Source organism: Hippoglossus hippoglossus, chromosome 11 (assembly GCF_009819705.1).
Source record: "Hippoglossus hippoglossus isolate fHipHip1 chromosome 11, fHipHip1.pri, whole genome shotgun sequence".
NCBI classification, from domain to species: Eukaryota; Metazoa; Chordata; class Actinopteri; order Pleuronectiformes; family Pleuronectidae; genus Hippoglossus; species Hippoglossus hippoglossus.
In genome coordinates this window covers 14,278,113-14,293,640 of record NC_047161.1, presented here as the reverse complement: position 1 = coordinate 14,293,640, position 15,528 = coordinate 14,278,113, and the positions used below count along the sequence as shown (strand labels likewise).

Below are 15,528 nucleotides of genomic sequence, written 5' to 3'. Positions count from 1 at the left end.
TGTTGTTGTTTATTTATGTGTACTTCCCAGAACAATTTTACAAAATGCTTCACAAATAAAAAAAAAATGTCTGAGAAATAACATAAAAACCAATAAAAGTAGTAGTAACAGAATGTAATATAATTTTAAAAACATTGGTGCCTTTTTTTCTTTTGCACAAAGTCATGAAACTTTGTCGGCTGGATTTCTTCGGATCTTTCACATTTCTTTCCATATTTTGTTCTGCAGGCCCGTCCCGGCAGAGCACCCTCCTCATCACCCTCAGCGGCAACTACTCCAGTCCGCTCAGCATCACCAGCTCCAGTAACAAGGTCTACCTGCACTGGTCCTTCGATCACACCACCAGCCACAAAGGCTTCCGGATACGCTACTCAGGTGGGACTTCTTTGCAAAAAGTGATTTCACTACTTACTGAAGAACTGATATTTGGCTTTGTTGCTCTTCGACGATGTTGTACATTCAATCTCATAGTTTACTGAGTCAACAAGTCCAACATTTGAGCTTCCGTCTGCAGCTGAACCAGCTCGAAATATGAACCATCTCCATGACAACCTAGCGGGGGCGGCGAGCATCTGCGGCACTCCTCGCTGTGCGGCACAGGCCGGGGGAATTAGCGGAGCGTTGTTTCTTATTATTTTTGTGTTTTGTCCCGCTCCCGTGAAAGATCTGTTGGTATATACGACACCTGCATAACTCGCCCATGAATTATGACTGTGTAAATATTTAAAAGGCTCCCTCCGTGCTGTATCAACACCACTCAGCCAGATTGACTAATCGTCTCTCTCTCCTCCTCCTCTCCGTGGAGCGCTCTGTCTCTCCCCAACCGGATGTTCTGTCGTTTCCCTGCCCTCTTTTTGTCTTGCTTTTTTTTAAAACCGTGATGGATTTTGCCACGGCGGGCGAAGTGACAGACGGGCGAAGTGACGGCTGAGAACCCACGAGTTGCCGTGGTCAGTGTGGAGTTGCCTTTTTTCGACGGGAGGCGGGGGAAGAAACAGATGGCGCCGGCAGATTCAATGTATTCAGCTGTGATCTTCATCAATCCATCTTTTCTCTCCACGGGCCGCTCCTCCATCTCCAACCTCTCTTCTGGAAAACTCCCCTTCTCAGTTTTCTCGTCATTCTCTCCATCCACTGCTTTTTCTCTCTCGCTTGTAACAATCTGTCACTATTTTCCTGACCATAATCTCTCGATGCCTAAATCTCACCCTTTCTCTACATCCACCAGTCTCCCCCCCTCGTCCTCTCTATTATCCATTCCAGTGCAGTCACCTGCTCATGTGATCCGGTTCCTCTGGCCTGCAGGGCTGATTGCACTGAGACAAGCTGCATCAGGCAGAAGGAAAGAGCGAGGAACACAGAAAGAGACGCAATTTGAGTTTAGACTCAGAAAGAAGTGAAGACCTGAACTCGAGGGCTGGCTCAGGAGCCGCCAGTCACAGTGACTGACAGGAGGAGCAGATTCAGTATCATTTGATTTAAACATCAGGTTTGTTCTATTCCTGACTCGCGGAGGCTTCAAGGAGGACATTCATCCCTTGATGATTGTGGCGATGACAACCTTTTCACACTCGAATGCAGCGCTTCACAAAAGTACACCTGCTGTGTGTCATCTGCTTCTTAGTGAACCTCAATGTCAAACCTTTCTGTGCCACTAAGTCGTCTGCGAGCTCTCTAGAAAAGTCTCAAATTCTCCGACTCGCCGGAGCGATTTAGGTGAGGCAGCATCATCCCATGCACGCAGAATGCATATTACACCATCGTCATGGCTTCAGTGTGAGGGAGTTTTATCTGATTGTCTCTGCGCGACGCTCAAAATTCCCACTTACTTGAAAGTGAGGGATTTCTCGTAAGTAGATATGAGCAGTGGGAGTCGGAATTAGCATTTTTATAGAAATGTAACGTGGTCGTAATAATTCAGTGTAAATGATAACGTGTTATCTTTTGTGTCCATGGTCCACTTCCCATCCAACAATGCTGCATACTTTACCATCACATATTTTTTCGAACTGCCCTGCGTTCTTTTACTGAAACTCTCCGTCTCCAGCATGTGTGTAGTCATGCCGTGTTATTGTACAGATGTGCAGAAATGCAATTTAGGCCCGAGCGTTCTCCATTTTTTTTGGGAAACCAGGGACCTGTTGCTCACGCCATTTCGGATGATGAACGATTATTGCAGCCGCCAATTTAGCCAGCAAACAAAAACAGATACTTTGCTGCCGTTATTATGTATCCATCACTTTTATGATCCTCCTCCGCTAGCTGCTGACAAACTCCTGTTTCGCTTTGCAGAGCATTACTTTGCTTTAATCAATTTCTCTTGTCTCTCGTCTGCAGTTTGTACCTTAAAGAGATTGTTTCGTAGGGCTGGTATTAATACATATCCTCCTTTGCCACGCCAGGCGTAGAAGACAGATGCACAAGAGATGTGGGAATCTGTGCTACTGAAGGCACATTAATCCTTCACCTCCTCAGCAACACCTTGCATCATTACTTGGTTTTTATGCCTGTTGCATTCCATTATTATATGTTTATTTATATCTCTATCTATTTCTTTTTATTTATCTTTTCCACAGCGGCCTACTGCAGCCCTCCAAGCAACCCCCTGAACGGCACGATGCACAGCCTGACCGGCACGAAGCTGGGCAGCACACTGCGTTTCACCTGTGACCAGGGCTTCCGGCTTATTGGCCAGAGCAGCGCCACGTGCACCCGCAGCGCACAGGGGATCTACCAGTGGAACGCTCCAGTGCCGCTGTGCCAAGGTGAGGGCGCCGTCGTAGCAGCAGGTCACGAAGAAGGGATGAGAGGGTGGTAGTTGCTAAAAATCTAGTCAATAATGTATTTTCCTTACTTTAACTTCATATTTCAAATGCAAAGCAATTGGTAGACGAATTTATTTTGTTAGTTTCATCTTTCTGATTTAATTTAATTGAAAAAAAGTGGGAGCAAATCCATTTACTTGGGATTCAAGTGAGCTGAGAGTGCGCCTTCATCAACAGTCCTTCAGCCTGAGGCGTGCTTGAAGGAAGCTCACGTCGCCATCCCTCAAAAAATGCTTTGAAGACAACAATGCATCACATTAATGATGCGCGATTTACCTGAGCTGAACTGTTTATTTCAGTCTTATGGGTCACAGCTATTACCTCGTGGCTGCGCAAGAATCAACAATATCGATTGAGAGTTTGAAAGTATTTTTATATGAAAGTAAACTTGAATCATATAAAGTCAAAGGCATTGTAAAAAAAAAAAAAAACACATCTATTCACGGTTTTTCAATTTCAGATTTTCCTTCTTTTATTCCAAACACATGAAATCTCTGCTGCCTGAGTTTAGTTTCCAGCCGGCCTCATCAACAGTGTCAGCTGAGAGTGAAAACTGGGAGCGGCAGCGCAGCCATTCAATGTCTGGTCGAAGTCCGCAGCAGGTGTAATCGCTACATGAATTTGCACGTGGTCTCGCTCGACTCGATTGTTTACTATTGTGCAGATGGCGGCCCGAGCTAATGTTTACCGCACATCAAGGCTGGCCCTGGGCTCGTGTTTGCACTGGGAGCCTGTTGTGAGCCGGGCACTCTGCATAAAATAATGGCTATTAGAAAATACTTACCTGTGTTCTCATTCCACCGACCGCATTTCCTTCGCCGTCCCTTCCTGATGGACATTTCTCTTTCCTTCCAGTCATGTCCTGTGGAATGCCAGTGCCTCCGGTCAATGGCAGCGTCGTTGGCCAGGACTTCTCTCTCGGAGCCAGAGCCACCTACCAGTGTAACCCGGGGTTCCTGCTCGCCGGGCCGGTCACCACCTCAGTGATCTGTCAGGAATTTGGGAGGTGGAGCCCCATCGAGGCCCCACCCAGATGTATACGTGAGTATTTCCCCTTTTTTTGTACCAGTTTGTTGAGTTGCACTATCGGTGGTACTATTACAATCTCTTAACTTGTCCTCAGTTCCAAATATTCCCATCAGGTTTAAGATTGAAACTAGTTTGTCACTCTTATCCAGTAATAAATCAATAAAATGTTGTGTGTTTGTGACAAGCTAACCAGATACACTGCTACCGTAATGTTACCAGCATTAAATCAATCTAGATTTGAATTAATAATCTTGGTTTGACCTTTGACCCTCAGCCGTGACTTGCCCCGACATCGGCCACTCCGCTGTGGAGCATGGGAGATGGAGACTGATCTACGGAACTCAAAACCAATACGACGCCATTATGATGCTCATATGTGACCCAGGATATTACTACAGGGGTCAAAGGGTCATTCGCTGCCAAGCCAACAGCACCTGGAACTACCCAGATCCACGCCCAGTCTGTGGCAGTAAGTGAAAACTGCAAATCATGTCGACTAATTTTTCCTGACGCTGTTTGAATTAACTCCCTCATTTGCTCTAAAAAAAATAGAAAATCCTCGGCCAAAAAATTAATTTACCAGCCTCGAGATTTAATTGCATCCAAACATATCTTATTTCCACTGTGAAATTGGGAAAACATAACTAAACAGGCATGAATCTTCTAACCAAATAAAATGGACGAAAGCAAAACAAAATAATTTCCCAGACAAGACAAATGATTATTTCTGATTTTATTTGGACCACATGGGATTTGCAATATTCATATTATAATGTTTTCCCATTTCAGTCATCTCCTGCGGGGATCTTGGGACTCCACCGAACGGCAACAAGATTGGAACGCTGACTGTGTATGGAGCCACGGCCATCTTCTCCTGCAACACAGGTTATACCTTGGTGGGCTCCCGGGTACGAGAGTGTTTGTCAAACGGGCTTTGGAGTGGAACGCAGGTCCAATGTCTCGGTAAGATCTTCAGCTCCAAAAAAGTCCTGTAGTTTGCCTCAAAATGTTGAAACGCCTTTGTCCGACCTTGACTGTTTCTTTCTTCATTCAACCACAGCTGGGCATTGTGGCTCCCCGGAGCCCATAGTGAATGGGCAGATCAATGGAGAGAACTACAACTATCGAGGCAGCGTTGTGTACCAGTGCAATCCAGGATTTCGTCTCATCGGGGTGTCGGTGCGAATCTGTGAACAGGATCACCGCTGGTCAGGACGCACCCCTGTCTGCGTCCGTAAGTGCCCAGTGATGACGCTCAGTAGCTAGCTTATCTGTGGGAATCAGAGAGTCTTTTCTATTTGGAGCACAGGTTTGGTTTTAAAAAGTTGAAAGCTTGATGACTTTTCTCACTTGAATAGCTTTGCACATCATAGTTTTGTACAGATATTACCAAGGGACGCTTTAATCAGGCTACTTTAAGATCGCCATGGACGACCACTTTAGTGTAATTAGACTTGAACCATCTGGCACTGATCACTACTTAATTTCGGTTATTGAAGATTTTTTTTTTTTTTCAAAGCCCCTGCATAAATTAAACTATAGAAGCCAGTGTGTTTTACCATGACTTTTTCAAAGATGTGGTCATTATTAAAAAAAAAATACAGTATTCCTCAATGATAATGTTCATTTCACAAGACGTTCATTTGACTAAAGATCAAATTAATCACAATTAATCAAATCACGGGGGTGAAAATCATGACATGCTCAGCCACGGTGGAGCCTGATGCCTGTCAGGTTTGGATCATCATTCAATTTCAGTGTCTGCACTAATTAGTTAAGCATTTCCGTGACGGTTACTAAGCTAATCCGGGCTTTGTTTATCCAGGTGTTTAACATTAAACTTCTAAATCCCTCCAACTGCTCTGCAAATGCGCTAACGTGATTGTTCTCTTCTCTCCTTTGAATTTTACCAGCCATTACATGTGGGCATCCTGGCAACCCTATCTTCGGCCTGACCCAGGGAAACCAATTCAACTTGAATGATGCTGTGCGCTTTGTCTGCAACACTGGATATGTTCTGCAGGGGGCGGTAAAATCTGCCTGCCAGGGCAACGGGCAGTGGAGCAACACCCTCCCCAGGTGTAAAAGTAAGTGTCAAGTACAGCAGTCAACGCACATTTAATTTCTGGAGCACCCTAATGGCTACGGATTAACGGGAAGAATAACTGCAAAGTCCCAGGACAGATGCAAGATGCTGTTTACCAGTGGGTCCAGTTGACACTATCAACTGTGGTTACACGTAGATTTCCACCATGCTCAGAGGGGAGTGCTGCTTTGCCCTTGTTGTATTAACGAAGAAGCGAATTCAGAAAACAAAATTGTGTGCGTGCGTGAGTGAGGGTGGGAGGGAGAGAGAGAGAGAGAGAGACATCAATTTATCAGAAAACTCTTTAGCCAACTGGGATGCAGGCAGAGTTGATGTACCGGAACGGGAGGAAGCGAGCACTGCGGTTGCCGAGGCCACAAAATCTGCGACGGCAAGGACTCTTCATCATCCAAGACTTTAGACAACACAAGATTCTGTGCCAATGCCAGAGCTGCATTTTTCCTGCTACATGCTGGAGGGCTTATTGGCAGAAGAGTTGAAGACCATGCATATGGGCGGCGTCACTTCATTAAGTTCCTCTGCAGAAAAACATAAAGGTCTGCTCGGCCCACAGATCCTTCTGTCACAGCTGAGGGCAGCAGGAGGACCCCGGCGCAGAAACTGGTCGGCAGGTTCAGTGACTGAACTTTACTTGAAGCAGACTAGACTCTCTCTCTCACAAATGGACGGACTCTCAGGCAGGCGGGTACAGAAACATGCAGGCGCGGGTGGGGGGGGGAAATGGGAAAACACACTAGGATGTAAGCAGACAATCTGGCTCGAAGCTGCTGGAAATGGCTGTGAAAATGAGGGAACAGGTGTTTGTGGGTGAGGAGGTGGATCCGACAGTCAGGCAACTGGGATGAAGTGGAGCGAGGCAGGAGACGATGGATCGTGACACCTGTGATCACAGTGCAGCTACGTCAGCAACGTATAGACAGAGCAGAGCAACTCTTAAGTCGTTGCTATGATGTGTGGGAGCTAAATAAGCCAATGACACCAGCTCTGTCACCAAATGCAGAGTCGGAGCATTTTTTTAAAAAAACGTGTGCTCATTTCCATATACTTGCCTGTGGGAGTACGGCTCTCTTTTTGTATTCTCTCCCATTTATTTTTGGGGCAGGTATTAAATTACCTATTGTGTCGTACAAGGTCAAACCTTTCTTTGACCACAAACGACCCCAATCACGGGCAGCGCAGAGATGAAGCGCACGGACGCCCAGAGGGAGCAAGAGTTTGAAAGAAACATATTAGGAAGGGGAAATTGAAATGGAAAAAAAACATGGATTTTTTTTAATTACCACTGTCTCAAGCTCACTGTCCTTGGAGGTTCCAGATAATATTTACATGTGATGTTATTTCCTCTTTGCCTCTGAGGCTCACCTGTCTGTCAAGGAAACACACTTGGTTAATAACTATGCAGACGCGGCCAAAAAACAATCACAGGATTCTTGGGAGACTCGCGTTCTTGTCTTTTGCTCAGAATAAGAAGTACCCTGCTCCGCTTTGAACACGCAGAGCAAGGACTTTTTTTTAATTTGGCGGTGTTATTTTTGCGACAAGCAACAAATCCACATCTGTCCCCACCAACTGAAGGCTTCATGACAGGCACAGAAAAAGGGCGCCGCTCGCAAGGACGGGCCCACGAATGTGACAAGGCGGTGGCAGAACCAGTGACGGGTTGACTTATAATTTTTGTTTTAAATGAGGAGAGAAAGGATTTGGCTTTTTTTTCTTTCCAGACGTGAGGATGAGGAGGTCACGAGTCTCCCAGGAATCCTTCCTCAGTGGCGGCTGCATGCATAAAGCAGGGAGATTTTCTCCCAGACATACGCCTTAAATCTCCACGCTCTAGTAGTAACATCGTATTAGCATTGGCCGTCGTTTCCGTGCAGACGCTGACTCTTGGATGCATTTTCGCTGGAGACTCGATGTGCTCTCTCTGTGTGGGTGGGTGTGGGCATCTGTTTTGATGCCACATTATCCTCTCCGGTTGATGTGGAGACATAAGTAGCTTAGAAGTCTTATCCTCAATCAGATTTATCACCTTAATTACAGCACGCGAGACATATTTGGTGAATCGTGCGCTCCTTGTCTGCCACGTTCTTGCTCCCCCCCCCGAGTGGAGAACTCGAAGCGCTCTGACGGCGTCTGCCTCATCCATCTCACCTTCGCCTCGGCTAAGCTCAACCGTCGGCTCCTCTCTTAGAGTGGATGGATACAGGCGGCAGGAAGAGAGGTGAGGCCAGGGCAGGAGTCAATCAGAGAAAGGTAATGATTTCTGCCGTCTAGATTTTAACTACAAGAGTCTGTAGGCTCCATCAATAATGCAGGGAAGCAGGAGAGAGTACCACCAGCCGGGGCCAGTCCCCTATCCCCCCCTAATCACTAGCAATCTGAGTCACAGAGCCACAGCAACACCCTGTTTGGACGACTTGAGTGTGTTTATTTGTCTTCCAGCGATAAAAGGTAAGAGACACAGGACAGGGGGAAAATACACCCTCAGACACCCCACTTACAGGGCCGTCTCTTGGCAGGAGACCAGGAGGAGGAGAGGGCGACCGGGGTCCCCACTTCTGAGCGGAGCAGAGATGAATTACCCTCAGCCCCTTCTGCGCCTCTCACTGTTGTTTCTCTCTTTCCCTTTCATCCCCTCGCTTCCTCTCTCTTGCTGCCCACTGGGCCGCGCACAACATTTTTTTTTTTTTACCAGAAGGTCAGTTGTTTGAGATGACTGTTGGATCCCTTCTGAGCCCGCGCCGCCGGAGCACATTCATTCAAAGCTGAACTCCGAGCTCGGAAAGTCTCGTGCTGAAGCAGCTCCACTACTTCAAATGCGCTTTTATAGTGTTATTATGCAGTGAGTTGTAAATGATGGCACCACGGGTCAGCTCTCTACTGGAAGGAATACATTATAATAGGTATTTGGGGGGGTGATTTAGCTGCGCTGGCCTGCTTGGGAGCATGGAACGAGAGAGCTTTTAGGCACATTAGCATACAATGGGTTCCTTTTGGCATTGGCAAAGGCACACTCGAGGATGGGGGGGGGTGGCAAGACTGGCGAGGCAAAATGGCTGCGTGGGCACTCTCAGACACGGTTTTAGAAGCCATTAGAGTTTTGGCATCATCGTACACATTTATTTGTTGCTGTTACAATATAGAAAAAGACTGAGCAGTAACTGTAATTCATTGCGCTCTGACTTAATCGAGCCAATGTAAGGTTTTTTTTGTTTCGCGTCTCCCGGATCTGAGACACTCGAGATGGATCGGCGCTGGTAGCAGCCACAGCCTGACATTCTGTCATGAATTTTAATATATTCTGCGCCATCAGGGTCTCTTCGCCTCTAACTCTGTAACACACACCCGCCCCTCGCTGTCCCTCGCTCCTCACTCATCCCTCATCCTCGTCTTCCCTAACTCTCCCCATCTGGTGCTAAACTGACATGGTGCCTCTTCTCCTGTGAGCTCTCCATCCATCACCATCTCTGCACCACTGCGGCCAGCAGGAGACTGGCTCTAATGAAGCAAATGTTTATTTCCGGAGTCTGCCTCCTACTTCATTTGGGGTGGATGGATGGATTCTGGATGGGTGGAAGTAGTAGATCAGGAAATTAACAGACACACGAGAGTAAATGCAAGAGAAAAATTGCCTATAAATTGGGTGTATTCCCATATGTGTGTGTGAGACATTTATCTACATCATAGTTTAAAAAAGGGTCAGAACAACAAGTCTTTGACCAAAAAGAAAATTCATATAATTTATTAAATTGAACCTAAAATGCTGACACAAGATGCCTTTTTTTTTCTCTTTGTCTCTTTCTTTTCACCTACCCTGCTTCCCTCTCTTCAGTTGTGAACTGCACGGAGCCGGGCCACGTAGACAACAGCGTGAGGCAGGTGCTGTCCAGCGGGCCGCATCGCTACAGCTTCCAGACCACGGTGTCGTACCGCTGCAACCCAGGCTACTACCTGCTGGGCACCAGCTCCATCTCCTGTCAGGGGGACGGAACGTGGGACCGATCCCTTCCCAAGTGCCTGTGTGAGTACCTCGACTTTTGAAGCCCCGTGCTTAGGCTGCGTGTGTGTACCTACGGCGTTGCTTTGACGCAGAAGCATTAATCGGCCGTAAGTCACTAAATGATGGATCGAATAAATGTACCTCTCCTGCTGGGTTAAATTCTATTAGAGTAGGAAATATTGTTTTCCTTTTACAACATTTTCAGTCTCAGTTTGATTTAGTAATGGTCTCAAAATAATGTTTTTGTAAAATACTTTAATTCTAACAAATCCAATGTAACATCAATACACTGTAATTGTGCTAAAATGCTATAAACAATTTATGTTTCTTACTTAACTTTTTCACATCTTCACCTTCCTTTCGTCTCTCTTCTCTGATTGGACAGTGGTGCTGTGTGACCGCCCCAGCATGCCACCTTACGCCCAGATCTCCGGCGACCGTCGGACAGTAGGCTCAGTCATCCGGTACAGCTGCATCGGCCAGCGCACCGTCATCGGCAACACAACGCGAATGTGCCAGCTGGACGGCCAGTGGAGCGGCTCGCCGCCACACTGCTCTGGTACGGAAAACTACACCCAGATTGACTGACTGAGGGTTTGGATCAATAAAGGGGAAAATAACCCGTAAACAAATCCCTATTTTGTGAACAAACAGCTTCGGGTTGTTAATATTTGGAGCAATGTCCTGCACAGCCCAGCTTGTCGTCCTCTCTCCCCGTCTGCCTTTAACACTTACTCAAGTCAGTTGTAATATCGCCTCCCAGTCACACCGATGATCTCGTTACGCCAGGCCAAGAAAATAAACTGTTTGTGTGGCAGCTGTTAGCAGGTAATGAGCAAAGTAGGTGGACCAAAGACGGAGCTGCCTGTCTGCTCCACAGACCTCAAGGGCAAAAACAGTGTCCCCCCATAAAACTGCTTTAATCTCGTCTTATTTGACTGAGGAGCAGGGATGTCCACACCTCCGCTGGGTTATGAAGCACTATAACATCGCAGTCATCAGTCCACATACTTCCCCTCCCCGTAGAGCGATTCACTTCAAGGTTCCTAGTATATCTTATCCCCATGCAAAAGGCCCTGGGGTCGTCCAGACACGCGAGTCCACAAATACGACCACATTCACGAAGATGTGACAGGGACACACCAACCGGAGCGTGCGCACAGTCCCACAAGCCGTGTGACAATAAACCAGCATGCTGACAGTTTAATGTCACAATTCATGACACTCATATATATCCAGGGGATTGCTAGTGTTCTTTCAACGGGCAATAAACACAACATCTTTGTAAAGATTTGCCCGACTTTCTTAGCTAAGCGCTATTAAAGTGATGTTGACCAGCTTCTTGGTGAGAGCGGTGCACAGACGCACTAAACAGTCTCTGAGTGTTTTCAATTCAGGACAAGGAATTATGTACCTAAGCACAAAATATGGCGGGTCGATGAATCGTATTGCATATTTTCTGCTGGTTGAACAAATAGGCATAATGAAACTTGATGTATTTGCTGAGCTAATCATTCCTTACCGAGGTAGAGGGGTATAACTTTGGGAGGCAATTGGTTTGGAGGGGGTCTGGGTTACTCTTCTATCATTGTGTTTAATATGTAAACATCACTCATGCAGGAGTGCCTGTGCTGTTCTCCACAGGAGTGATATTCTCATACTGTCATAAAGAATGCACCTTTTTTCTTGCTACATTTTTTCCCATTCATGAATACATGTTCTTCGTGCTGTTTCAGGAGAGTCCACCGGGCTGTGTGGAGATCCAGGTGTTCCCGTGCATGGTATCCGTCTGGGAGAAGAGTTCACGGTGGGAAGTGCCGTACGCTTCAGCTGCGAGCCCGGCTACATGCTGAAGGGTTCCCCGGAGAGAACCTGTCTGGCCAATGGAAGCTGGGTGGGAACCCAACCTGAGTGTCATGGTAAGGAGTGGAGAGGGGGTGGAGGACTCTAATGTTAAAAAAAAAAAAGAAAAGTCATGCACACTCTTTATACAGCAGGATTATTCAGCATTTACAGGAATGTTTTTGCCAGAGTGCTTGGAAGGAGAGTAATCATGGATTTCGGCCTTGTCTAGGTGTCGTCTACATGCCTTTCAACTATCATGTCTTGCAGTAGTAGCTTTTGGAATAAGTGGCAATGAGAGTAATGCTTCCTGGCTATTTGATCCTTATATAATGTAAGTGGGAGCCTTGTGTGCAAACTTGGTTGTAAGTTGAGTGGATTCACTGTGATTTTTCCCAGACAGGGTTGTATAAATGTTGGGATCATGTGAGGTGATGGTGAGACTGAATCAATAGGCTGATTGGTGAAGTATCCACTAATTTGTGGTGAAAAGGGAGCTGATCTCCAAGGTGCAGCTTCAAAGTTCCATCTGTCACTTGGAGTCAAACCCTTTAGGTACAGAGTGAGTGTCCTGGATACCAGGGAAACGCTTGAAGTAAAACAGACGCTCCTTTTCCTCGAAATCAGTCAGTTGTTAAGGAATCTGATCGGGACGATTTCCCCTTGAGTGCATTGGAAGTACTCTGGACGTCTTCGACTGGACGTCCTGCAGCAGAGCCACAAGACTATGGAAAAGATACATCAACCCATCTGGCCTGGGTCGGTCTGGAGCTGGAGGAAACAAGTGCCTCGTTGATCTGGTCAAGCTACTTGGCATGTGTAGTGAGCTACGCTAACAGTTACTCTGCATTAAATGAAGCTTCAATGCACTGATGCTAACTTAAGCTACACCAACATTGCAAAAAGGAAATTTACGACACCATTTCACTGCTGTTTTAAGGATCAATGTAAATGATCAATGATCACTTTAAAAGGGCTTTGCTACTGAACACGTTTTTGATTCAGAAAACAACACTGTTAACTCCACGCTACTGAGAAGTGATGAATTTTCATGATGCTCCAGTCCTCCTGCAGCGGCCGCAAGTTTCGGTTCCAGCCCAGCCATTTTCTTTCCCCATGTTCTCTCCCCAATTCACACTTGCAGATGTATAATAATAACGAAAATTATAATAATAATAATAATAATACAATACATTTTATGTGTATAGAGCTTTCAACAATGTTCAACGATACCTTGTGGGATTACAAAAAACAGCAAGTAGATAAAAATGAATAACATTATCATAATCATTACAAGTTGTGAAAACTAAAAAAGCAGAAATGCCTTTAAAAAAAAAGACAAAAATGAATGTAGTAGTTATGCACTCGTCAAACTTGTACCGTCATTAATTGTTGGTGCGTAACAGTGCACAGAAGTTTAACCACTCCCACTGCATTGGTTTTTTTATGCATAGATTGTTAATTATGGGTTAGTAGACACCCAAATAATTTCCTTCATTAGTAAAGGTTTTGAATGTGTGCTTGCTTGTCTTTTACTAGCGAGCTGATCTGAACAGAATCCGTCCCTGAACTGCACATTTTAAGCTTAATACTGTATTCACAGTCATTTGTCAAGTAATTAGATGCTGCTTTTTTAGATATGCTAACTGGTGGACAATTCTTTTTTCTTTTTGTTTCAAGTAAAGATTATGCAGCAAAAATTATACAAACTCTTTATTTGGAAGTGTTTAAATTTAGCCTGATTTACATTACAATCAATTAATTTGCTGTCAGTATGCATGGCTTTCTATTTTTACAGTATTTCTGCAGCTGTCACGTTTTTAGGATCTATTTTTGTTGCCTCACAGAGTCAAGTTCCTTTTCTATTTTCCATTCACATTACGTCAGGCTATACTGCATGAACAGCAGGTTTTGACTCATCACCTAGCAACACTAAAATGATAAAAAACCAGCCATAAACTTAGCTGCAGTTTTACACCTTCCAGCTGGCACGTCCTACATCCAGTTATACAGTATGTACCACTGATATTATATTATATTCTTCTCCTGACCTTTTCTCATTCTGAATGAGCGCATGGCCCCTTTTCTCTCCTTCATTTTAGACAGTGTTATTTCTAGAAGCTCCGTCCCGTCTCCCACGCAGTTTTCACTCGTGCTCCCAGCGCACCCCATGCACGCACACGCAAATAACCCCTTCCTCTCGCTCCAGCACCACCTCTCTCCCCGTGCCTCGCTCCGTCTCCTTCCCTCTGTGGCGTGCGCACTGTGCCTTCCAGCCAAGGTTGCCCACCTGTTCTCGGTTGGCACAGACTTCAAGGGGCCAGGCCACATCTGGTCATTACGGCGGGGCGATGCCCACGGGTCTCTGAGGGCCCAGGGCAAGCTGGAGACTGTAATGAACAGAACCATCAGTGGCGGACGGACAGACACTGTGGGATGTTTTCTGAGCAGAGGATGTGTCCATCAAAGTGGAGTTACTTGTGAAGTAGGACGCGGGGGAATATGGGGAAGGGGGTGTTTGGGTGGAACGGAAGGAAAGCAGAGACGTGGAGTATAAAAGTTACATAGTAGAATATCAACCCATATTTTTCTTAGCTTAAGGGAGTCATACCAAAATGCATATTAAGAGCAATATAAAACTCTAAATAATATGGGATAAAGGGCCCTTTTAGAAAACTAAAACTTTGTGATTCGTCAAATACACTCAGAAGAACGATACAAGATATATATTGGTGGTTTATTGCCTTTAGTGATCTCTGATCAGAAGTTATGCATGAGTTTAACCACCTTAATTGAATATAACAGTGCTAGGTGCAAAAATGTAATTTGTTGGTTTAGGGCTTAATGTTGTGAGAAAGACAGGTTTAATATAGAGATAATTGAATGGATAAAAGAAGTGAAATGAGAACAGTTTGAACTGGTCATTAGGGACTTAAAGGGATAGTTCACCTAGAAATGAACATTCACTCATTACTATCATGAACTATCCCTTTCAGGCTCATTATGCTGTGTAGCCAATAGTTCAACTGAGACGACCAAAGGACACGAGGAAGAAATTTCCAATGAAACATGATGTTACTTTTTGACTTTTGCGCTTTCCTCTAGTGGATATTTTGCTAAACAACCATGCCAACGTAAAAGACACATGGAAGTATGTAAAGGTGACAGTTACATCCTTTGAAACGGACATATCTCTTTTGGAAAGTAAAGGTAAAACGAATGAGCCTTTAGTCTGTAAATATATATTTCCTCATCCTTTTCTGTTGCCGTCTCTTTTCGTTTTTTCAGTGATCTCCTGCGGAAACCCGGGAACTCCACGGAACGCCCAGATCCTGATCCACGACGGCCTGACGTTTTCCAGATCCATCACTTACGCTTGCAGGGATGGGTATTACTCCACGGGCCTGCTCTCCCGACACTGCACCGTAAACGGCACCTGGACCGGCAACATGCCTGAGTGCTCAGGTAATAAACAGCTCTCACAGAAAAAGGAACCAAACCGCATCTATACACAGTTTGTGTCTTTTTTGTGCATATTTAAATACTTCTTCATGCTCAGTTATAGGATGCTTTCCTGTTTTCTTGGCTCATACACATCTAAGTTCTCTATCTGATCGCATCTGATCTTTATGTGTAGTGCAACACTGGTTTACCCTTTGGTCGAACATGGCAGCACCATCAGAATACATATCCAGGATTAGAGAGAAGGGACATGCAAGTTAAGTAGA

The 15,528-nt window shown here is 45.4% G+C and overlaps 1 protein-coding gene across 1 annotated transcript in view; it reads left to right on the top strand.

Moving 5' to 3' along the window:
• The window catches only part of csmd2 (CUB and Sushi multiple domains 2), a 242,841-nt gene that overhangs the window by 210,584 nt on the left and 16,729 nt on the right, over window positions 1–15,528 (top strand). Inside the window, exons 49-59 of the mRNA XM_034599719.1 lie at window positions 229–375; window positions 2,577–2,765; window positions 3,681–3,866; window positions 4,129–4,323; window positions 4,644–4,817; window positions 4,915–5,088; window positions 5,768–5,941; window positions 9,791–9,979; window positions 10,344–10,517; window positions 11,695–11,877; window positions 15,089–15,265. Of these exons, the coding sequence (XP_034455610.1) occupies window positions 229–375; window positions 2,577–2,765; window positions 3,681–3,866; window positions 4,129–4,323; window positions 4,644–4,817; window positions 4,915–5,088; window positions 5,768–5,941; window positions 9,791–9,979; window positions 10,344–10,517; window positions 11,695–11,877; window positions 15,089–15,265 (1,962 nt within the window). The remainder of the gene's footprint in view (window positions 1–228; window positions 376–2,576; window positions 2,766–3,680; window positions 3,867–4,128; window positions 4,324–4,643; window positions 4,818–4,914; window positions 5,089–5,767; window positions 5,942–9,790; window positions 9,980–10,343; window positions 10,518–11,694; window positions 11,878–15,088; window positions 15,266–15,528) is intronic.